A 25,867-nucleotide genomic window follows, 5' to 3' on the forward strand; every position below is an offset into this window, starting at 1 on the left:
AACTGAAGCTTTCTCATTGAAGGCTATCTCATTGGGAAATTTAGTTAAAAATAATCTTTTTCATCAAATCTAGACATGCACATGAAATTTTTTGTTTGAAAAGGTAGAAATTTAGAAATGTCACTCTTTGAGAACTCATAACTCAAGTTCAGGGCTATTCAAGAGGAAAACCATGAGTTTTTTAGATGAGATTTCCCTGTTTCTTAATAGGTGGTCAGCTTGTGCAACAAGTAAAAACAGCACAATTTCGGAGGTAAACAGCGAAGATAAGAAAGAGGGTGCCCGTGTATTTTTTTTCCTTCTGTAAAGTTCAGATCGTGCATCATCTCTAATGAGGCTGATAAAGCATAGCAAAGCAAATGTGCCATAATTCATCATGTTTCCCATTTCAAAAGTGACAGGCAACCTAAGGGGAAAAACGTCTTTATTTTGTAACAATATATGCTAAAAAAAGGGGAGATGAGATAATCACATTTAAAATAATATCTGCAAAGGAACCCTTACTATCCATCCATACAAATATAGAAAATTGTCTTGTTATATTGGGAATTTGGTTAAAACTAAGTACCAAAACTACACATTTAGCGCCTGTAAGCAAAACTCTTGATTTTTATATTTAATCTAAAGGTGGGAGAAAAAAATTTCTTTAGAAATCTTTTCAAATTTTGAGGGATAATGTGTTCTTCTTCTGAGAAATAGGAGTAAGGTTTGCAATTGTTAGAAAGGTACCACTAGCTTTCATGCTAAAAGGTACCACTAGCTTTTAATGGTTCAACATAAAAGATCGAAAAGTCTAAATGAAATCCACTCTGTCAAGAACCAGTATGTACTTATATTAATTTTCTGAGAAAATTTGCTTATTTCTTGAAATGGTTCAACAAAATGAGATCTCCAGAAACACATCCCTTTCTGTTTCAACTATTCCCTTTGGAAATCAATCATATTTTCTTATAGTATGGACCTGAGCATTTAGACGTCCCACAGAAAGAAGAAAATTTAGGAACCAACTGAATATATGAGACATAATTACATCTTTAATGCCTTATCTATAGGTAAGCAAGGGAGGATGGGAAGAGGTTTGTTCACTGCAACGAAAACAAAAGCTACTCCTGAAAAGAAACTCTAAGTGTCCACCTCCCTCACCCCACAGTATGATCTTTTATTTATTTCTTTTTTAATTAAATTGATGGGGGCAACATTGGTTAATAAGATTATATAAGTTTCAAGTGCACGATATTATGTCTTCTGTATATCGCATTGCGTGCTCACCACCCAGGGTCAGTTCTCCTTCCATCACCATATATTTGACCCCTTTACGTTCTTCTACTTCCCCCCCACCCCCTTTCTCCTCCGGTCACCACTAAACTGTTGGTTTTCTTTCTTTCTATTTTTTTTTTTTTAAGAAATGCTAAGTTTTCCAGTTTCTCAAAACTACAAACCCACATGTGATTGCAAAATATGTGTCTTTTTATCATGGCTAACGAAGGCGATTTGTCTTTATTAAGATGTTTAAGGATCACGTTTACTCAAAGTTATTACCTGCACGGTAATGAACAAATAAGAAGAATGCTACGCAGGGATAGTAGCTATTTTTGTTCAGGGTACAGAAAGTGTATTTACACAGAGATTTAAAATATAGAAACACATTTGGTTCTAACTAATTACAATTAATGAAGGCCCTGAGGTGGTGCGGGTCAGGGCCGCAGGGTTAAGATGGAGAGTGTTTTCCGTAGCTTTCCTTGCACATTCGAATATAGTCTGTTTGGAAGATTTAGGGGGGAAAAGTCCTGTGGGAATTAGAGTAATTGATTTTATATGGTGTGAATAGATGCAGACTTGCCGAGAAAATTCCATCACTGTGATGTCCTTATCACTGGCCTTTTGCTTAATGCCATTCCAGGGGTAAACAGCCCAACCTGCTCGCCACTGAATAATTAATATGCCAAAACACAGTTTAAGCAAACTTTGTTTCTTTTGGGACTCTAGAATTGCTCAGCTTCTCTCCCCTGCCGCTGAGGATTAAAACAGGAGAGAAAATAGTAACTATACCTATTTAAAAATATATCTGGTCAACTAAATGTATTCAATGTAATGAAGCGACACATTGAGTTTTCCTCTCACGAGTTTTTTCACCTGTGTTATCGCTCAAAGCAGCATGACTTTAAGGAATTATGACATCCATTCTCTTCCCCTTGCTCTCTCAGTCAGAAGTAGAAACTCCTTTGCCCGCTCCCTTTCCTGACCCTCCTGGCACGTTAGGATCAGTGAAGGGGATAAAGATGGACACGCTTCTCTAAAACGTGGGCTCACTGTTGAGAAGGATAGCTTTTACCAAAGGGACTCATCAGTCACATGCCATCCTTACTCAGGGACTGGGGACTTTTTCCATTATGGCAAAACTCCTGCCTGACCAGTTTCTCAGACCTCCATTCAAAGAAAGACACTTGGGTGAATGCAGTGTGTTATGCTTGAATGTGCTATGTTGCTTGGCATTTCTCCTTTTTCTTCTAATCCCTTTTCCTGCCCAGAGACCATTATGTTCTTTCTTTTAGGAAAGGAAACTTATAAATTTCAACCCATGATTCATACTTGGATTATTAAGTCTTTCTTCTAATGTCTTAAATAATTATTTATATTGATTGATAGTCATACCTTTTCACAAATGCTTATCTTGTTACCCCCTTACTATTTATTCTTCAGTGAACAAAGTCTAATGGATTTATCTTTAACCTTCTTAAAGAACCAGTGATTTTAACCCCTGCTTTTTCTTTAGTTCATATTTATTCTCAAAGCCTTCTAAAGTACGTGGAACTGCAAAATGGCTTTTGATGTACCTCTCTGGGTCCTCCTAGCAGCTGAATTACAATGTACAATCCAGGGTTTCAAAAAGAAGGGGAAAAACCATGTGAGTTTTTCACTCCACGAAATAACCTTAAGATTAGAATAATTTTAGCAAACGTGGTTGAATTTAACATCCACTGGGAAAAAGATCCATTGGGGTGCATGCTGAAAGCTTTCCTGGACATAGTCAGCTGAAGTGGTTAGTGCATTATATATATCTTTGTTATTGGGGAGGGGTTGACATGGCTGAAAGGTCCTCCACAATTTCAATGAAGACAATTTGGTGCTTTTTCTTTTAAGGGGGAGGGTTGGGGACGCATACTTGACAATGGTGTAGGCCCCTAGTTAAAGATGTTATTATCTGGTTTCTCCTATTGAATTGGGAGCTCAGGTCCTTTCTTCAGTGTTTCTGTCTTTTGTTTTTGGTTAATGCTTTCCCAGCCAGATCTGCCAAAGGGTTATTGTCAGCCAGCCAAAGAAACTCGTGTCCCAATGAGGATGTCACTGGTGAAGGCTCAGCCACAGGTGCCCTGTGAACTCCATCCATCTCTGAGGTGTAGTGTGAATGGAGAACGGAGGGCCCACAGTTGCCACAGGGCACGTTTCTGAAGCTGAAAGTTCATGTTTCTTAAGCTGAAAGTCAGAGGCCTTTGGGCTGAGACTTTGGAACACCACCTGGGATTTAGTTGGAAAAGAGCCTGTACAATCTGCATGGTTAGTGCTCGCTAATCTCTGAATTATTTTTAATTTTTATTCGTTTCAGGTGTACAAAACAACATAATGGGATGGGGGTTGGGGGATGGGTGAGAACGGTGAAGGGACTAGGAAGTATAGTCACAAAATAGTCACGGGGGTGTGAACCACAGTATGGGGAATATATTCAATAACGTTGTAAAGATTACGTAGGGTGTCAGATGGGGGTGGGGGGAATCACTTCATAGATTATACACATGCCTAACTACTGCACTGTACACCTGAAACTAATATAAAATAATACTGAATGTCAACTGTAGTTATATATATATAGTATATGGTCTGAAATGTTCTTGCGGGAAGCTTCCACCTCATCCATGCTTTGCTACCGACCATGGTAAAAGCCGAGAGCAAATCGTGGTAGTTTAGGCTACAAGGCCACGTCTAAGAAGAAGAAGAAGAAAAATACGACCAAGCTCTACTTCTGGCTTTAGGGTTTGGGGAATTACCAAATAGCTGAGCTTCTGCTAATTCAGGTGGTGAAACTAGTGATCTAGCAAAGCCCCTCTCTGTTGTTTAGCAGAAGGCAAATAAATGATCTGGCTGCGACACCCTGTTGAGAAAACACCATCTCCAAGCCAGGCCACAGGCATCTTTTCAGTGACCTTGGGGAGGAATGGAGGTTAGCCAAGGTGTTGCAAAATAAAAAATATTTTAAAATTTCCTTTTGTTTTAAAAAAATTTATGTTGAAGCTGAATTTCTTTCGTGTTTCTGGTTGAGGCCCAGACCTCCGTGGGTGGAACTGTGGGAGTGGCGGTCCGTAACTTTGTGTAAAGATGCTAATGGGAGGTGTTTATTTCAACCAGGACATACATTTCTGTGAAAGCCTTTTCCACTTCTTGCTTTTGTTGCTGCCCGGGCTTCCACCCTGATGGGTATCAGAAAGTGGGACTCAGGCTTGGGCCTGCTGAGCGAGGGGAACACTTGGTCTCCCCATTTAAAACAAGTGGATTTTTGCTCTTCGAATGTAGGAAACCTAATTACACTCTGGTACTGTCTCTTCAGTCTTACCCAACACAGAAAAAAACAGTGACAGAATCTGAAAGGCCAGAAAAGAGAAAAGAGTCCCTAAGACCTAATGAATCCAAACTAAACACCTCTCCACAGAAATGTCAAACATTTCTCTTAGCACAAAACAAGGCTTAAAGAATTCCCTGCTTTTGTCTCTGGCCTAATTCCTTAAGCAGTGAGGGGGATTTTCCTCTGGGAGTGTTATTTCACAAAGAACGAAACAGCAAATAAACAAAAGACTCTCAAAGAGAGAGAGAGTATAAATAAAATTCATGACTCTTTAAAGAGTTTACACTGAAAGAATGTGAAGGATTATTTACAATTAAGCAGAGCCTCTAGAATACAGTTATTATATATATTAAACAAAGAATCAGAGTTCATTTCATTTTGTTCACAAGAAAGTGCACCTGGATTTTCTGAGGTTAAAAAAAATTATGAAACTTCATTTTTTCCCAAGATCGTTCCGTTGCTTTTTCTGGTGTACAGATGCTTGAAACTTTTACACATTGAATAGAACATTTTAAACTTCACTTATACATTATTTTTTAAAGCTGCCAGTGATGAGTATTGCTATTTGATTAAAAAACTAAATCAGCCTGAAAGACGAAGTTCCAAGCAAAAATGTTGCCGTGCGTGTGTTTAAAAGGAATTTTCTCACTTAACAAACATCTTTAAAATGAGTGTTGTTAGTGGCAGAAATATTCTTTGGGTCGAACAAAGGAAAAGTTGTCAGCTATTAAGGAAAAAAAAGTTTAAATGAACAGAAAAGTAGAAGAAAGAACAAATTTAGAGCTATCTAGTTTTCTGGCAAATGGCAGGATAATACAATGGGAGTAGTTAATATTAGAATTGAGGTTAGAGAGGAGGGTAAGATGCGTCTGAAACAAATGTAAGATTTTGTGTTAATGTAATAGGCAGACAGAAATAAATGGCTATTAAGATGAAGCAGCAAAGGCTAAAGAAACCACTTGATTATAAATTATAGAGCAATTAGTCCTCTTTTCAAGTGTGTGTATGTGTGTGTGTGTGTGTGTTCCAGGCATTTGAATTCTACCTTGAGTGTGACTTAAACCAGTGCCCAGAGTACTGTTAAAAGCCACAGCACAGGTAGACGGATGGAGTTCCCAGGCAGAGTCCTAGTAAAGTGCAGTGTTCTTGATGCTTCAGTCATGGGCCTGGCAGCTGTGGGCGCAAAGGAGGGAAGCGTTTGCAGTTTACAGCAACGTTTCGATTGAGTTTCGTCCTCCTGACGCGCCAGTCTCAGTCAACTATCTTGGTCCACGAGATTCAGAGAACAGTGCTTATATTTAGCATCTGTTGCCCCCAACTCCAACTTTGCTACTAATAAAATTCAGCTCTATGGAAAAGAATTTGAATTCCAGCTGGGCAGTTTTCAAAATAAGATGAAAAGTTAAGCAGGCAATTGGTGTGTATTTAGGGCTCAAAACACCTTGCCCCCTAGAAGACTTGAAGGAGTTAATCCCTTCTCAAGATAATCCACTAAAGAGCAACGTTCATTATGATGTTAAAAGCGAGGATCAGTGCCGGGGAGCCTAACAATAGGACGGGGGGCTTTGCGGCCCCCACCACATTCTTCCCAGGTTAGAAACAGAAACGGGTGTGATTCCAGCTGAAAAAGAGAGCAGGACTTTGCTCTTCTGTGAAATATTCAGATGGAAGGAAGGGGGTGGGGGGTGGGGAACCGACCGCAGGAACGGCAGCTCTAGAACTCAACAGTGACGAGTCTGGAAGCACTTTCGATTTCCTTCTAAAGTGAATTTTGGATTAAATTGTACTCATTCACCACCCGCCTCGGCCCCCCTGTCCCACCGCAATATATTCAATGAACACAAAACTCACCATCAACAATGACCAAATCTGCATGCCAAAGTTGTTACTTGGTCAAGATTTGATCCTGTAAGGTGTTACGTTTTAAATTTATGGTCAGACTTTGTTTCTTAAAGATTCTTAATCATTTTCCATAAGGATGGAGACAAAGTATTTAGTGCTAGGAAGCAAATGAATCTAAAAAGCCTGATTCAAAATCTTGTTTTTACTACATTTTAGAATGTTTGGTAGTATTGGTGATGCAATTTACTGCCTTCTATTGCTTTTAAAATATTGTATACGAAGGTAGTTTTAAAAATAAAAAGATTCCTATAAAAATCTTCACTATGAGCACTAATCGTAGGTACATCAGGATGGTGAAATTGGCCATCCCAGACTATAGGAAATGTTTTGTTTTCTTTTTTATTAAAAGTATAAACATAGTTTTCGAGATAAATATTCTTACCAGAATGGAAAGAAGACAGGGAAAGTGTGTTTCAAGTGGAATGGGCTGTGACTCATGAAAATATGTTAGTGTTCTTTGCCTCAGGTGATGTCTTTTGTGTTCCGGGTAGGTGTGCTCTGAGGACCCCAAGTTGGGGGGGAAGACCTCAAGGAGATGGAGGTGGATGAGCACAATTCCGGGGGAGGGGGTGCGGCTGGGCATGTGTCGCGTGGTAGCAAACCATGGGAACGAGAAGGACTATTTAGAAGAGAAATAAGCAGTGGCCACTGTGATTTCGATTTTGATGGGCTAAAAAAAAGCCACTGGGAAACATTGGTAAGACAAAGACCTGGAAGGGGAGAAAGCATATCTAATACGTAAATAGAAGCCCTTGAAAGATGGTCAAAGACCTAATATTAAATGGACAAATATTAGAAGCCCGTATTTTAAGCAGAATTTTATTAATATTTTGTTTCCATGAGAAACATCATGGAAAGGGAAGAACTTCTGAGGTTCGAATTTCAGCACTTTTCAGTGACATGACTTGCTTCTGTTTCTTATTACGGGATATGAGAATAACTACACCCTAACCACGCAGGTTAGTGTAAAGTTTCTTAGAGACAGAGAGCATATCAAATCTTACGTTATCACAATACCCTGGGGGTGATGGACGGAGGCCGGAAGTCCGGCAGACCCTTTACACACTTCCTGTATGACTTTGGGCAAGGCCCTTGTTTCCCTAGATCAGAGGTTGGTCATCTACGAAGTGAGAATGATACCAACACAGAGGGTTGCTGGGAAGATAAAATGATACAGTTCATAAATGACCCATTGCTTGGCCTGTGACAAGCCCTCCATTAAGTTTAGACAAAATGACAAAAACAAAAAATACACAGATTGTAAAATGTCAGATATAGAGAAAAATGCTAAGAGCCCAAGCGCAGTGCACGTGCATAAGTCACAGGGCAGAAGGTCCTATCAGTGAATGACCCAGCCTTCTGCGTTGAGGAGACAGTTTGTGTTGGGTTGGAAGAGCGAAAACGGTGCTCCTTCACAAACAGGCTAAAGACTGAAGCTGATGATTTTTCACCTTCCTAGAGTACCATGCATTGGATAAGTGTTCAGCAACTCCTAACTGAATTCATTTGACAAAATAAAAGAAAAAAAAAAAATATGGGTCAAGGAATCTTAGGTTAATAAGCAATCCTGGATTCACAGCTTAATCAATAATGATTTGCAGATTCATTACCCCCTGACTCTGAGTGGGCCCTGCTGGCTGCTTGGTTATTTTTGAACTTTACTGAGTCTTTTCCTCTTTAATGGAACGAAGCTGGGCAGTCTCTGTTTTATTGTTAAATTTCAGTTTATTCACAAACATTTCCGTTTCTGGTCAGCCCTTTTAAAAAGTCATTCATTTATTGACCCCTCATCCTTTCTTATCTCCTAAAAAAAAAAAAAAAAGGAAGTTCAATGAGAACAAGCTCTTCTTGGCCAGAAGAGAGAATACATTTCTGTCAGTTGACCCAATAATTCCAGCTGCTCATTTTGGCCATTAAAGGCCACTTTGGGGGAAGGCGGACACAGCCCTGGGTCCCATGGGCCATGTGCGTCTCTCCAACATGGCACCTTGCTTGTAGGGAATGGACTTTCACTGTGGGAACAGACAATCATTGGCGAAATAGGGAAAATATGTGGATATGAGCAAAATGGGACACAGCGAGGTATCAGGAAGTTAACCACCTAATGTCGTCTGTCACCAGTCCCTCTTCCTTGTGACTGCATGTTTGTACACCTGTCTTTGAAAGAGGTCAGTAGAGATATTTTTCAAGTAGATGCCACGTATTACCAATGAGAGAACTATTACTATCCCACAGAATTACTGCTGCACACATCTATATTGTGAGGCAAGAGGGAAGTTGAAATGCAGTAAAAGTCATATTTGACTAGGTAATTTTTATTTTCTGAGAAAATAAACAACGTGGCGAGTTAAAGTGTGTTGCACACACCAGCTGTCTACTCATTAAGATGTTTTAAATTCAATTAAATATTAAATTATAAAAGCCACAAGGGGCAGTACAAGGATTCTTTTTAACATCTAACCAATTTAAATGTTTTTTGATAATTATGGGAATATCCAAATCGCATCAATTTTTATACCTAAAGCAACTCAATGATTTCAAACTGAGGGTTCTTAAAAGGCAAACTAATTTCTTTTCTCCACCACTTTGCACAGCTGGAGAAACTATCTTCTATCATGTTCAGAAATACCTTTGCTGTGTAGACACCTTGCCAGCATAACCCAGATCGTTTTAACCCCTCCAACCACAGACTCACGGTGGCAGGCAGGCTAGACGGTGATGGTCCTTCCAGGTGAGTTTGCTTGCTGGTATTCACACTCCTGGGTAAACCCCTCCCTGTGAGTGTGGGCCTGTGACTCACTTTTAACCCATAAGAATGGCGCCAAGGGGATGGGCTATCATTCCTGTGATTCCATGACCTAAGAGTACAAATTCTGTCTTGCAGGCCAACTCCCTTTCCTGCTGGCTGTGAGGAAGCCAGGTGCTGTGAGGGAGAGACCCACGTGGCAAAGGACTGAGGGCAGCCTGTGGCCAGCAGCCAGTGAGGAACTAAGTCTTTTAGTCCCCAAACCCCAAAGAGACTGAATGACGCCAACTAACAACCATGCGAGTGAGCTTGGGAGTAACTCCTTCCCCAGTTGAACCTTTAGATGAGATCCCAGCTGAAGCCAGCGTCTTGATTACAGCCTTGTAAGAGCTCCTGAAGCAGAAGACTCAGCTAAGGGCTGTCCTGATTCCTAACCCGCAGGCTATGAAATCATAAAATGTGTTGTTTAAGCTGCTAAGTCTGTGGTAATTGTCAGGCAGCAATAGAGAACTAATACACACACACACATACACACACACACACACACACACACACACACACTTTTAAAATCCTCATGATTTTTTTAATCTTAATTTTTACTTTGTTTTCTTGAAGAGTCACGTGTGACCTGTGCCAACTTAAGATTTATTTGGAGCCCTTGGTTTTTCATTTGGCAGAAAAACACATCCAGGTTGCCGGTAGAGTAGTAATGTCCACTCCTTCATGAAGCTGAAAGACTCACATGAAACAGACATGATAAGAAATTTCAGGGTGGTAGAACAGGGTAAAGGGGATCAAACATATGGTGATGGAAGGAGAACTGACTCTGGGTGGTGAACACACAATGTGATTTATAGATGATGTAATACAGAATTGTACACCTGAAATCTATGTAACTTTACTAACAATTAAAAAGTATCTACCAAAACAAGGCTCATTCACCTTTAGGAGCCTCACATTTTCCTACGAAACGGAATATTCCACTTACCTCACGATCTAGCTGAGATGGCCTGTGTTTCTCTACCTGATCGTGCCACCCTCTCAGCCCCAGAATGGGCCACTCTTGCCCCCAGCCTTTTATGTTCTTTCCTTAGTATCAGTGGAACAGGGCTTTCGTATGTGGGCTCGAATGCTTTAGCAGAAATACCCGGGTACTTCCCAGAAGAACTACTTGTCTCAGACCACCAGTTGCCAGAGCAGGCTCGCCTCACCGACAATTACCATGACACATTCCTGGCTGTGCACTGAATATTTTGCCAAAGACAAACACCCAGACAGGGACAGGGAAGGCTTTCCCCACCAGGTCCAGAAATGAGTGACGAGAATTTCATTAGTCAAGGAGATGTCTATCGAAGCAACGCCACAGTGATTTCATTGCTGCCTAAGTGGGGAGCTTTGTCACACAGGCATTTGTTTGCTTTTAGTCATTCTGTGGTTCTCTCGGTGGTATAGACACGCAAAGATAATTTTATTTTTTGAAAAGTTCAAATGCTTGCTTAAAAACATAAGGGAATAAAACTTAATTAACAAAAATAAGTTTTCCTTGCTGTGTAGCCTATCCAGAAGAACTCGGGCATAATATGAGAGATGTTCTTATTAATTATTAATACCAATCATTAGCTAGCGTATCCTTTAATCTGGAAGGGGAAACAAGGAACCTGACATACATTACAAACAACTGCTTTTGTTCACTTGCGTTTTTGTAGAGGAGGTGCACCATGGATCTGGAAGGCTGTCTTGTGTGGCATGAATATGTCATATTAGTGCCTTTTTGGACATCAAAGAAGGTCATGGTACCTTGCTGATTCCAAAAATATCACTGCACCGTCCCTTTCAAATACTGTCCAAAATGACCAATGTTTTCCCCTCTCCTAAATTCATAACGCTTGTTAATCAACAACTTTTGAGGCATCTCATTTGATACCAATTATCTCTCAGACGTAGCAGTGTCTCTTTGGTACCGAGCACACGTATCATTTCAAGTTTCAGTTCTCGAGTCTGATAAAACTAATAAACCCACACTCTGCCAGAGGTGGCCATTAAGCTGGTAAAATGGTTTTCATCTTAATTGGATATGAGCAGTGTTATCACTAATAACCCCAGGACACTTCTAATTGGACTCTCTTTTTTTTTTATTTTTGAAACACTAATCTCATTGATCAGCCTTAATTTCTCCATTTCCCACTCTCTGAACCCAAATCGTGAAATGCGAATATAGAAATATTCGCATTTCATGAAGTTATTTCAGTATTATTTCTTTGTATTAAGCCAAAAAAAAAAAAAAAAAAAAAAAAAAAAGCGTAATCGGTTTTGTAAAAATAAATGCTTCCTTTGGCAGTTTTCAGAAAAACCAAATAGTAAGACTTTGTTGTTGGCATTGCAATTACGCCTTGAATGCAGCTTAGTGAGCTGTCAGTTTCACCTAAGGATACTGCATTCTGAATTTTCAGTCATTTCTAGAAGACAATAGTCTCCTGGGACTGTTGAATTATGTGTTGTGATTTTAGTGCCAGTTACGTATCAGAAGGAAACACTGTTTAAAAAGTTATCACATGCGTAAGTGCTAGATTTTTGTTTCATCTCGATTTCACAAATATTGGTGAATACATATGAATGTGACAGACATCTGGATGCCCAGATAGTTAAGAGATGAAGAGATGTGACGAGACTCCTCCCGCAGAATGATGCAGTTGGTTTCTGGTAAACATACGCACTGACAAACACACAAGGAGATTAACACTGGATTCTGCTATGCCACCAGATCGGTTTCCTCACGTGCAAAAATCAAGGAAATATTTCTTTTTACTAGTCTTTTTCAGAGTCAGTAGGCACATAGTTGGCACTCAAAGAATAAGAAAATACATAAAAGGTCTAGGGGGGATTCATAAAAAAAGAAGAGAAAAAAGCCTGTCTGATTCAACACACCAGAAGTTTTCCCCCTAAAAAGTGTAAAAGCTGAAGGTTACTTAGGTTTTCATTGTTGAAAATCGTCATGTGAGCCATTCCTTGGCAGAATTTATTCATTTCTAATATTTTTTTTCTGGAACAATATGTATATTTTATCAGCCAAGTGTGGCCTGTATAATTATTATCTCTATTCCCATACAATTAAAAGCCTCTATGTAGCTATCATTAAAGAATTATGGATGCGCAGAAGAAATGCTTACCATATCTCCAATTCGTAAAATGACAATAGAAAAACTACTCATTAGTTTATATTTACATTTCTGGGAATTAAATTAGCAATACCAGGAGCACAGATGAAGGTCAAAGGGGTTTCATAGAGTCTTTTCTGATATCAACACGATAGTGAAACCACATCTGCCTTTTGTGTTGACTTAGAAAATTATGTATTATTGTTACTCTAAAAGGCAGTGAAACTGTCAGTCTTGTGTGTGTATATATGCTTATATCCTATATTAATATGTAGGAGGTATGTGTATGTCATATACACATGTATGTATGTGTGTGTATATATGACATATAGGTGTATACAGAAAAAAGGATATATGTAGTATAAAAATACATACATATATAGTTATATATATGTATATATAGATATACATGCACACACAAACATATACATATGGTGATGATTTTATAGCTTGCCTTAGTTCTTTAGTTCTTTTGGGACTCATTCTTCGCTTTTTTTAGTTTGAAAGACGAAAAGTACGTGACTTCTTCATGAGATTTTTGAAGTGGTGAAGTATGTGTATATCCAAATCCTAATTTAGATGTGCAGGTTATTTTATATGTACATATTGCTTTGTATGTACGCTTTATTTACATATTACACATATCGTATCCTATGGTATCGTATGCTACCATATCAGGCACTGTGAGAGCCAAGTAAGGCACGTTTGTGGGCTAATGGAAACTCCTGGGCTCAGTGGGCAACCTTTGGGGCACGAGGTCTATGTTCTGTTCGGGGGTAGTCAAATAGCTGAGGGTTGGGGGGGTGTCATGACAGGGCATCTGGCTTAGTTCTTGTCCCATCATAGAAGCTAGTACTTCAGTGCTTGCTAAATAACACTCCTCCAGGCTCCAGTTGTGCACCCCTAGGATTCACTGCAATATTAGGGTCTCAATCAGTGTTGTTAGAACTGAAAGGAAAGCTGGGCCTGCTCACAGGAAACGGGACCACACCACACTCTTCCTACTTCCGCCCACCATCGGAGCACCTGACCCGCTCAAGAAGGAACCATTTATGTGACATCCACAAGCGTCCCTTTCTGTGCCTTTATTCACACTAGGAATATATGCTTTAGAAGAGTACAAATCCTTGAGGGGACATTTTCAGTTTGACAGGAGTCAGTGTCTTTCAGTGTCTTTTAAAACCAATCCTTCTGAGGCTGAGAAGGCTGTAAGATGGAGGGTGAGGATACGTCCTCTTCCTGCTACCCACCACCCCATCCACAAGCCTCCCAGGCTGTTTGTCTGTGCTATATACTAAGGCTCTGACTAATATTTCCTTTAAAAAAAGATTTCTTTGGCAATGAGAAGTTATCTGAAAAAATCAAATTCCAGCACTAAAGTTTTAAGCATCGATTATTTCTAATCTCCATTTTCTGCATAAATTGTGTTTTTTTCCCTAGTTATGCCTAAATCTTAGAAAAATAAAAAGAGGCAAAGAATTGGCGTCTCCCTGCTCCTTTCTTTTCCAACACAGAACTATATGCTGCAGACGTCTCAGCTGGATTCTGGCATGGTAAGCCGCCCCCTAACCCACTGACACGACGCCCATACTGTTTTCCTGGCAGGATGGTTCTGTGCCCATCTGCTCGGATGCACCATGCCAACCAAGTGCAGGCTTAGCAGGAGGGCCAGTGGCACGGGAGTGAGGCAGGTCCGCACTAGGGCCCGGTGCCAGAGCACGTGACAAGGGATCACGTTTGTCGACACCGTAGGCAAAGGACCATCAGCAAACATTCGGATCCTCTGCCCCCATTCATCTCCCTTCTGGGAACTGGCAAACTGGGTATACAGACCTGGCTGACGGGGAGATTCCTGAGACTTCCTTCTTGAAAAAAGAACCACTGTCTGTTTTTTCTTCCCCTTCAGACTGTAGGGAAACCAGCCCCATACCACACCTCCCTACGTGGCCACTGAATCTCGGTGTATTTTCAGGTTGGGTCAGGTGTCCTCAAGCTTTGAATAAGTCTTAGACTCTGCTCCGCTTTATTCTCTGTGCCTCTCCTTCTAATCCTCCTTCCCTTCCTCTTACTTCTGTTGGGGGCATGTATGGACATCCGAGGGCTCCTGGCCTCAGTCAGACGCACGCCTTCTCCTGGGAGGGGGCGGTTGCAGGTTTCTGACACGCTGGGACGCTGGCACATACACGTGTGTGCCACCAATGTGGCCACATTAAACGTGCGCAAGCACGTGCCCCCCACAGCTCCTCAGAGCACGTACTGTGCTACAGTGCAACAGTCCCTAACTTTTGTTTAAAAATCAGGTACCCCTTTAATTATCTGCTTCTGAATCCCCAGGAAAAAAACACCCCATTCCATTTAGTAAGTACGTTGTGTGGCTTAATTGATGATAAATGTGGGGGTTCGTAGGCTTTTCCAATTGTAGGAAATAGGTGCAGGGCTTCCGCTGCTCTCTTTGGGAAGTCTGAAGACCTATGAGGCCCCTGATTTCAGGCCACTGCTATGGTGCACTGGACAAGAAACCCAGAGACAGGGACGCTGGTGGAGCCACAGCTGGGAGACTGTTCCCACAGTCTTTATTTCCTCATCTGGGAAGTATAGCACCAGTGACCGCGCACAGCTTCTGTTAGACCCATGGTTTCACCTCTCCTGGATCTGAGCCCTGCGGGACACGTGGGCAGATACCCATCCATCTGTGGCCTTCTCTTGTCCCCTGTCCTCCCAGCGGTTCTTCTGACTTGAAGTGTGTAGTTCTTTCCCCATCATATGTGTACGGACCAACAGAAGAGCCTTGGGAAATCCTGAAGGAAATCCCAGAGGTGTGTGGGAGGAATTTAGGGCCAGAAATGAGATCTCCTGCTTGGGAAGAGTCAATGGCCAGCCACGCACATCTCTCACTAGTAGAGCTCTTAATGATTAAATGGCGCTTAAAATGGCGACATCAAAGACATACAAATCAGGGTGTGGGGCTGTGTTGTGGGTCTACAATATCTGTTAGCACTGCTTAAGTATTTCTTCAAACATGGTATTGAGTCCAAGAGTCTACTTAATTATTATCAAACTAAAAACAGGTTACATTCCGAAGATATTTTGCAAACAATAGATTCTAATATTTACTGGTGGCTTCCATCCTTTCAACAAACTTGTATTAGGGAGCAGCTGGTGTCTGCAAGCCTAAACTATAAAACCGGTGTTTAGAAATGGGACTGATAACTCTCCTACTCGTTTACTAGATTGCACTAAGGGAAAGATTTCACTTGATCATGTCTCACACCAGAAGGCACAGAAATGCACAGACCTGGAAAACCTACGGCATGTATACCATCTACCTAACGTATGGTACCATTTTTGTCTAGACTAGAAGTAAACAGCTGTTGAGGGCATATGTATATGGAGAAAATCTGATTGCAGACAGTAAGTTAGTGTGAGAATAATATTGGTTGTATAGATCATGATAAAAATCACCCAATTTAAATCTAGTGGAAAAATATCTTCTAAAAGGAACAGTCAATTCTTAACCAGTTGGATCAATTCTACTGGAATGAACAGAATGAACCTATTAGCTTTTTCAAAACTCCTGTGAGTCTACATAGAATTCTGTGATTCTATGTAGACCACATCAAAAAAAAAAAAAAAAAAAAAAAAAGTTCAAGTGGATATGGATGAGTGTGTTACAAATGAATCAGTTTTGGCCTTAAGATACAATGTTTCATGTTGAACTCATGTCTCAAAAAGGGAAGGTCTAACTAACTGAAAGGGAATGAATACAATTTTATTGCTATTGCAGTTGTATCTAATATCCCAAGAAAGGTTTACTCGAACAGCAACGCATCGCTCAGCCTACCCTGGGTGGACATGACCAGGAGGGCAGCAGCGTGGTGACCCAGAGCCTGTGATGGTGTGAGGTCAGGTGGAGAGGGAACCCGAGGCTTTGCTCCAGGCCGCTCTCCCCAGAGCAGCCCTGACCCTGAGACCTCTTGGCTCGGTCACCACAGCACAATGTTTAAGGTTAGAGACGCACAACGCAGATTCCAACGCTGACCATCTCTGTGTCATTTCACCCATTCCCCCACCTCTCCAAATCTCAGCTCCTTTATTTGTAAGCAACTGATGAAAATTGCCTTTCTGTGGGGATTAAATGAGATGGTGTATGTCAAGTGTCTGACACATTGTGAATGCTTGAGAAACAGGCTAAATATAATTATCATCTATTTATTTTACTTATTTTGGGACTAAATGAAAAGGGATTTGAGCACTTTATAAAAATGTCCCCGATGAACTTAACATATCAATGGTGATAGAATTATTTTTCTTAAGTTGTTTTTGAAACATCAATGAGCAGAGAAATCATCTATAAAGGCTCAAACCCTTAAGTTTTTATTTTTGGCGTGTCTTGGGCCTGCTTATTTTTTCTGCCTTTTTTTTTTTTTTTTGTATGTTATGTATCAAAGAAGATTAGACAACCTAAAAATAATACAGGCTCGATAAATCCACTGAGCTTAAGAATGACTTTCTGAGGCAACTGCCCTTTCCAAAATAAATTTGCAAACAGGATCCTTATTAAAAAAAAAAATCAGGATTTGGTGAGGCCAAAGAATTTCGGCCATATCAACTTGTCATTCCAAATTTTAAAATATTTAGTCTTACTTCAAGATAAATAGCAACAAGTGAACTTAAGCAACGAAGAAAAATAAACATACAACTTCTGGAAAGTATACAAATAACAAGATGGCTTAAAAATGTTATCAGAAATGTCTTTACTGCTAGCAAGGTCTAAATTAAACAGTGGCCAGGACCGTGTTTGTGTCTTGCGTTATGGTCACCTTGACAGGGGGCCGTCCAGACTGGGGGCAGATAGGCCATTGGAGCCATGGAGGAGGGATCCCAGCTGTCTGCCAAGTAGAGCCTGGCAGGTCTTTGGCAAGACGGCCAAGAGGAGAATGTACTTTGAGGCCACTGGGAAGGCTTGGGGAGAAGGTAAAATGTTTGCACTAAGCAGGAGCGGTTGGGTTGGATGGATTGTACTAGTCCCTCCAGCTGCAGTGATTTTCCTTCCTCCCTCCTCCCCACCTGCCCCCCCCCCCCCCAGCACCACTTTCCACAGGCTTAGCGGCCTGAAGTTAGGGACGCATGGAAAATCACGGGAGACAGGTGATTATAGAAAAGTCACTTTGACGGCGGAATGCATTGAAACAAGTGTGAGCAATACAAAACCTGGATGGAGGGCACGTCTGGGGCTGAGAATGGTTTCATTGGGCGACCCTGTCTTCCTCAGGTTACCTGATCAAGCATCCAGCCCTGGTGGGAGCCTTGAATTCAGATCTCTCCACTGTCCTCTGTGACCTATGGCCCTGGGCTAGGTGTATGCTGGTGTTTGGCAGGCAAGCTCTTGCGTTTTGTAAAATAAACATATACAAATTGGATTGTGAGGCTAGATGATTTATTACTATAATTATATCATTATGCAACTATATATTATTATTGTTAGTATTTTTGAGTTTGCAGTCTGCCAAGTCCATTGCCCTGAAAGATAGTTTTATTTTGTACTAATATTTACTTCCCATCTAGGTTCTCAGTGAAGTCTGCTGAAATCCCAGGTCCCACAAACCTATGCTTCACGATATTCTTTTAAACCCAGCATTTTTTTTTTTCAAGTTAGGAATATTTTTTAAAACATCTCAGGAAACTCTATTAGGAGAGTTTAATTGGGAAATCACTTCAAGGACTACGTGGGCTTGTTCTGTTCACAGGAAATGGGTTTAAGAGAATGCTTTTAGGGACACATTGCTTTTCAGTTTGAGCTAACATTCCAGCATCCAGCTTTTTCCATATTAAGATTTATTCTCTATAAAAGCAGGAGTAAGTACAGAATGAAACCATAGCATAATAATTTAAGTGATTGCTATGGAAGGATGTTTATGGTGACAATTTTTAAAATCCACATTTTGAATAATCTCCTGTTGTCTTAAAACTCAGAATACTTCTGAGTTATAATAATAACTCATTAATGAGGCAGACCCCCCAGTAGTTCATTTGTCTGTTATATCCCCTGTGCTCTCCTCTATTTCTACTACACTGTCCTCCTGCTGGGGATTTGTATCTGTGGCTCCCTCTTTCTGGAACATTCTTCTGCCCAGATACACTTGTGGCTCATTCCTGGGCTTTGTTTGGTTTTGTGCTCTCATGCCACCTCCTCGGAAAGACCTGTGTGAACACGCTCTAGGGCATGACCTCCCGACCCTCCTCATGCTCTGACCTCCCTTAGTTCCTCCTGGGTCCGCTGTTTCCCGGACAAGAACAGACGCTGCGTGGGGGCACTGTGCCTCGCCCAGAACTTAGCCCCCATTCCTAGGAGCGCATCTGTCACTCAGGGGACAGTAGAGAGCCTTTGCTGAGAGAACACACAGACCCCTGCACACGGCTGGCGGGCTGTGATTCCTCTCCGCTCCTGTTTCTCTGCAGAAAAGAGCCAAAGATCTTCCCTCGTACTGCAAACCCTCCCCCAGAACGGATGGGACGGCAGCCTGTGAACCCCTCCCACCTCTGCGCCCTCACAGCGTGCTCTCCTGGTCCTTCCACGACGCTACAATGTGTGGGGACAAGCGATCCACCCAGGAGTGAGACCAACCAGTTGGGCGAGCTGGATCCCCCTTCTCCGAGGGGCCTGGCGATGGCACCCCCGGCAGCATGAGCAAGAGGAAAAAGCCTGTGCTCAGAGCCCCGTGACCTCGTCTGCTTCACCTTCAACTTTCTGCAACATCATCTATACCAGAAACCATCATTCAAAGCCACCGTCTAGCATAAGGTTTACATGCTGAGGGTTGCAAAGGGAGTGTCAGTGTCTTAGAGAACAAGGTCACGTTCAAGGCCTGCTCTTCTAGGAGTAGGGGTCACGCAGGGCGCTGCAGGGGGTTGATGCTGGCTGCATCTCGGCAACCGGAAGTCCTGATACCTCTCCCTTGACCTTCGGCTCACCTTGACTTCTCTGGGGTAGGCTGGACGTGGGATCTCCTCATTTTCTTAAGTGAAACAGCTACGTTTTCCTTGAGGTACTTGGGTTAGTGGAAAGAACATAGGCTCTGGGGTTAGGTAGATGGGTTTCGACTGTGGCCATATTCCTTCCTAGCCCTGGGATCTCAGGCAAGTTGTTTAATGTCTCTTGATTGTCCCTTCGTTCATCTAAGTAATGGGGTTATAACATATCTCCTATGTCTGGCTTTTTGGGGGTTGACACATTGAAACAGCAGATGGAAGACACCACGCTGGTCCAACATAAACAGGCAAAAAACGTACTTTCTGGGGTACCCTACGTCTTCTCTCTCTCTGTGGAGGGATTAACAATTCTCCTTAGCACCAATCATGTGTGACTACATTTAAATGCAAGTTCCTTTCCACCAGCCTGCAACCACGTGGAGTTTGTCTTTCCCCAATTGGCTGAATGAGGTAGAGGGCAAAGAAAAGCAAATGACAGTAACAACCCATAAGCACTCCTGCCTCCACAGAGATCTCCTTGTAACCAGATAGCTCTCTTCCAGCCGCATGTGTGAGCTAAATTTACCGAGTCAGTGAAGAACCAAGAACGAAATGCCACGAGAAGACAACCCGCCTCTGGGTACTGAATCTCCTTACCTGCGAGAGTCTTAAACAAAAATTAAGATCTCCAGTTTTCATTTTGAAGCATTCCATCACAGGCAGTGTCCAGAATCATATTGTTACACACATATTAAACATCAGGCTAGAAACTCTTAATCCAAAATGATTGCCTCACAACTAAATGAAAGCAACCAGCTTCGTTTGGATAAACAGGGATACGCACACTCATTAAAGGTTAATGTGAAGTAAAGAAGAGCACGACTTACCTGCCTCCTCCATTTTGCCGGCATCGCTTCTGTATTCTTAGGTTGGTTGCGTTCTCTCCTCCCCCAGAAGTTCATCTGCTCCCTGTCTTGCCAGCCAGTGCTGTGGGGTAAGAGGAACACAGCTGAGCTCGGTGTAGCTGAACCTGGATTCAAGTCCTGGCCCTGACACTGCAGAGATTCGTGACATACCTACCTTCACTCTGAACTTCAGGAAACGGAGCCCCAGCCGAGTTGCTATTGCCCTTCCCAAGGTCTGGAGGGGATTAAACCAGATAATGTCTGCAAAGGTCGGGGATACAGGAGGCACTAAATAAATGGCAGCTGCTATTATTATTGTAATCATGCTCTTCTCTGGGGAAAAGACTGAGGGGGGCTGTCACCCTCTGCCTCTTTATTTACATTAAAGGAGCTAAGCCATGTAACCACCCTAATTCTGGTGCATGACGTCCAGACAGTGGACCCCACGAATTAAGACATTTTAGCATCTTGCTGCTTTTTCAATGTTCTCGAGGGGGGCATAGGTATAGCCTTAGCTTGGTAAACAGGTTGGTTAACTTGCTTCATGCCCCAGGCTTTATTCCTGGTCACTGCCTTCCCTTCTACTCCAGACTTTCAACTTGCCCCTTTCCATTTTCATCCTCTTATATGAAGAATGTCCTCTTTCTCTTCAACCAATTCAGGTTCCTTATCTACAGATGTTGACATCTAACCTTCTTAAGATGCTTTTCCACGGTTCAATCACCATTCCTGCACATACCCGTTCCTAACCTTTCCATAAACTTGGGCTGGAACAGTGGTTCTCACAGAGGGTTATTTTGCCCCCCACCCCCACCCCCTGGAGACATCTGGCAATGTCTGGAGACACTTTTGGTTGTCACACTGGTTGAAGGGATTGCTAAAGTTATCTAGTGAGTAGAGGCCGGAACTACCGTGTTTCTCAGAAAATAAGACCTAGCTGGACAATCAGTTCTAATGCGTCTTTTGGAGCAAAAATTAATGTAAGACCTGTATAGTATAGTATAAGACCTGTATAAGTATAATATATACTGTATAATATAAGACCTATATAGTATAAGGTCTTATTTTACTATAAGACCCAGTCTAATATAATATAATATAATATAATATAATATAATATAATATCTGAGTCTTATATTAATTTCAATTGCAAACATCCTGCAATGCACAGGACAGCTCCCATAACACAGGATTATCTATCTTAAAATGTGAATAGTGGTGCTGAGGTTGAGAAACTCAGAGGTAGGGTGGCTGCAGACTTTTTCAATCATGCTGGGACACTTTGGGGGTGGGAAAGCACAGCTGAGCATAGTCAGCAGGGGTTAGCTGGGCCTAGCTTTGCAGCCATGGGGGGTCTGTGGGCCCCTCTTGGGGTTCATTTCTTTTGAACTGATCAGACATTGTTGGGAAGTATAATTCTAATTTGCTTTCTTGACTTGCTTATGGCCTGTTCCGCCAATTAATCTCTTAGGTACCCAAAGGTAGGCGCTGCGGGGCTCCCCTCTTCCCCTCTGCTTTTACAGAGTACCTACGTGATGAAGCTTCTCGACCGACTGTGCTTATTTATGAGCAGAGATTTCTGCTAATTTTTGTCCTTGACAAAATTACTATAAACTTTTCACCTGTCAATTCCATTAGTCATCAGAAATGCGGATGAAATGATGGAGACGAGTTCACCAAGGACCACTGCTCACAAGGTAGAGAAGTTTCTATCTTCTAGGACATGGAATTTATTGAAATATGCTAAGCAAGGCGCCATCCCCTTAACTGGTGCTCATTTAAATCACTCATGTTTATTGTAAATGTTCTTACTGCACAAAATGTGCATCTATTTAGGTAAAACTGTATCCTGTAAAGCATGGTTTCTACCTGTAAAATGAACAAAAATATATAAAGTTCCCCCAAATCCTATCCAAGACATAATAGGTGAATAAGAAATGTTAGTTCTGTTTGCCTTCACATTCCATGTCACACTTTAAGAATAATTTTAAGCCCTTTAAATGGATTTTATGAGTGTTTGAAGTATTGACTCCAGGGGTACTTAGAGTCACTGAGATGGTTAACGCTGGCTTGGTACAGTAGTTGTCTAGGCCGGTGTCACAGAGCACCACAGGCTGGGCCCCGTCAACAACAGAAATTTATTGTCTCACAGCTCTGGGGGCTGGAAGTCCAAGATCAAGCTACCGGCAGCTTTGGGTCCTTCCGAGGGAAGGGTCTGTTCCAGGCCTCTCTCCTTGGCCATCTAGTCCTTCTGACTCTTTACGTATTCTCTGTCTCTATGTCTAAATTTTCCCTTTGTAGGAGGTCAACAGGCATATTGGATCAGGGCCCACCCTGATGAACTCATTTTAACTTGATTCCCTCTGGAGAGACCCAATCTGCAAATGAGGTCCCATTCTGGGCTATTTGGGGTGGGGACTTCAACATACGCACTTAGGGAAAGGCAGCTCAACCCGTAACAGTTAATAGCTAAGGAAATGCCACCAACGGATTATAAGCTAAATTTAAATTTCGTGGAATCATTGTATAAGACCTTGCTGCACAGAGAAAACTGTGGCGGCATTGCAGCTTGGAAATATGACTGATGAGTCTTGGGTTACTGTAGGCCACTGGAAAATACTTTACAGCAGTTTATCCTTTAAAATATTGTACTTCCCTGAGGAAATCGCATGGATCAAAATGTTACCATCTGTCTTCTCAGCATCTTAAAATATTTTGCCATGTATTTATTTATTTGTTTCTCCTCCGAAAAATCTCTTGAGTCGGATATGGGACACCCTATAGGTGACAAAACAGGTGAATGAACGTTAAGATCATTTGTTTCATACCATCTTCACTTTCTAGAAGCAGAAATAAATGTGTCTGCCTTTGCTTTATTGGAGGTATGTCTGCCTGACGGGTTAGCGCATGAAAAAGATTATGGGATTCTAGGTTTGTTGATGTTTAAAAGGATCGTATTTATGAAGTAATCAGGGCGGAGGTGGGCCTCCGGGGAAAGCCCACGGATCTACCTGGCTGGGCCCTGAGCCAGGTGAGGGCTTTGGCTTCCCCTCAGCTTGGAACACACTAGAAAGCTGCTGTCTGACAACTAGACCAGGATAGGAAGAGGAAATTTAAAGATACATATCGTTGCATATCTCTTTGCATATATTTAAAGATACCTATCTTTAAATTTCCTCTTCCTCTCCTTATGCGCGTGTATAATGTAATATCAGTATATTATAAAGTGTGTGTTTGATATCTCTCTGTCTTGTCTGTTCGAAAGGAGTGGTGGGCAGGGAGCTGGGCCCTACCCCCAGTCACTGAACTTGCTCAGAGGCTGCAGGTAACCCCCTTGGCCGCCTGGGCACCTCTCTGCTTTCTCAGCTGTGAGGTCAGAATATCAGTCTGGGTGCCACCAAGCCGCCCCCCCCCCCCATAATGTCACAATCTTATGACAGAGACTGCTCCACATATGAAAAGCCATTGTCATGTGGCTAACCCTAATGCTGAATCCTTTTCCCTGGCCTGTCCCTAACTGACACTTGTTGGGGGGTGGGGAAGTGTCAGTGGTTTTCAAACAAAAGATGAGCTCCTCGGGACACCTAGCGCTGACCTTTACACCTTGCCCACCAGCTGCCTCTCCCAGTCCCCATCTCCATTCCTGCTGGCAGAGGGTTGGCCTGGCTGCCACCGTTTTCATGTTGTGAACTGAAAAGTCGGGGAGTAAAAGCCCCTGCACCACTTCTGATGAGTTGCAGCGATTATTAAAATGCAGGGAAGTTACAAGGAGAAGGGTCCAGGGCTGGATTCTTTACACAGACTCCCTTTATCTGCTTCACCCCTTTCCACAGGCAGCCTCCAACTTATCAGCGTCACTAATGGGACAGCTGCTGGTAAACAAGGACGCTGTCCACACCAGTGCCCCAGTCAACGGGAATTTGACTGAAATCTGCCCCTGGCTTAAAGAAACACCACTCTCTTCCTCGCCCCACCGTGTATCATTTATTTATCTCCGCCAGCGTTCCGATAGAGGAGGCTGGCATTGACTTCGGAAATCCCGCTGGGTTAGAAAATTAATAAGGTGCGAGGGACATTCACCCTGGGTCAATGCGAGGGGACTCGCCTGCTCCGCTGGAAACCCATCGGACATATTTATAAAGGTGGAACTGGAAGGCTGCCAAGCGCCTGCATTTAAGTGATTAACAAATGTTTCTCTTTAAGTGGACACCTCTTGTTCTAAATATATTTGACAAGAATGCAGAGAGTCATCTGGAGGGCAGAAAGGGCACAGGCCGGGCCTTTCCCTTGCGAGGCTGGCCGGATCGCAGGCCTGGCCCGGGCCCCGCCACTCCCTGCGCGGTGCCAGGCGAGTTCACGTCGCCGGTGGGCAGGCTGCCAGCGCCAGCGGCTCCCCGCTGTTTAACGACAATGGATTTACTGCGTCTCTGCATATTGGTGTTATTTTGTATAAACAAGGTTAACACTCCTTTTAAATTAAATGCACCACCTGGTGACCGAATGGGCGACCTTGCCAGCTTTCTTCACCTGACGCGGCGGAGCCCAGGCTCTCGCTCTGATTGCACCTAGTAGCTCTGGTTGGAATCCCCTTTTTCTTCATGTAAATAGAGCTCGTGGAGGCAGCGGGCGGGCCGATCCCTCACGCTCTGACGCCCTCTGGGCGACCAGTCCCGCCAGAGGCGCTAGGTGCGCCCCGCAGGTGAGCCCCGCCCCCAGACCTTGCAAGCCGCACAGGTCTGATCAAGGCTGTGCCCAGGGGCTGCGTGGCTGCCCCGGCACCAGAGCTCTGGGGGCCGCCCTGCTCGCGCAGTAGGGGTCACAGCAAAGTGACAGCCGGCCTTGTGGGCCCTGCCAAAGCTGCCTCCAAAATAGCGATCTCCAGAGGGGGTAACACCGTGAGAAAGGTTCTTTGTGTTTCACTCTAGCGTGGTATTGATCTAATAGAAGGCTCAGCACTTTCCCCACCCTCCAGGAATGTGAACACCTGGAAAAATTCTCCTGGCTTTACATTTGAGGAAATTTAATGGTGTAAAGAGACACAGCAGGAAACCCCGTTTGATATGATCTGTGCTGCTGAGCTGCTCCGGCTTGAAACACTTTGCCTGGGAAAGTCCATTCTGTGAGCAGTTTAAGGATGGCTTGGAGTTAGTTGTTTAGGAAAATTTAGATAGACAGCCCTGTTTTGGAAGCATCTAGAAATTTCATCTAGAGGTTTCCAGCAACATGAACTTCAGTTACTCATTTAATGTATGGCTACCTCCTGAATGGGGCCGAATCATTCAGGAGTCTTTTCTAACTTAGCTTGAATTCTAGACCGTTTTTCTGTCCTGTTGCCACATAAAGAAGGAACTCAGACCTGGCAGGTGCAGTGACTTCCCCAGGGTCACCTGATCCAGAACCCACATCTACCCAGAAATTGTCAGGGAACTTAACTGTTTTCATTCTCAGCAGCATAGATATCACTGGTGGAACAGTGTCTGCGTAAGGTTTTCTTAGCAGCTCAAATTGGCAAAATGACAATGTCTCTATAAATAGGCAAAGTAAGAGGTGATTCCGGTAAATGATATAATTTTAA

The 25,867-nt window shown here is 42.6% G+C and overlaps 1 protein-coding gene across 2 annotated transcripts in view; it reads right to left on the reverse strand.

The window, feature by feature from the left end:
* Positions 1–25,867, reverse strand: part of LOC109444957 (uncharacterized) — a 665,687-nt gene that overhangs the window by 136,740 nt on the left and 503,080 nt on the right. For both annotated transcript variants that reach the window (XM_019726756.3, XM_088789330.1), the window contains exon 7: positions 20,275–20,374. In XM_019726756.3, coding sequence (XP_019582315.3) covers positions 20,275–20,374 — 100 coding nt within the window. The remainder of the gene's footprint in view (positions 1–20,274; positions 20,375–25,867) is intronic.

The sequence above is a fragment of the Rhinolophus sinicus genome, chromosome 13 (assembly GCF_057876585.1).
Source record: "Rhinolophus sinicus isolate RSI-liver-muscle chromosome 13, RSI-T2T, whole genome shotgun sequence".
In the NCBI taxonomy this organism is placed as follows: Eukaryota; Metazoa; Chordata; class Mammalia; order Chiroptera; family Rhinolophidae; genus Rhinolophus; species Rhinolophus sinicus.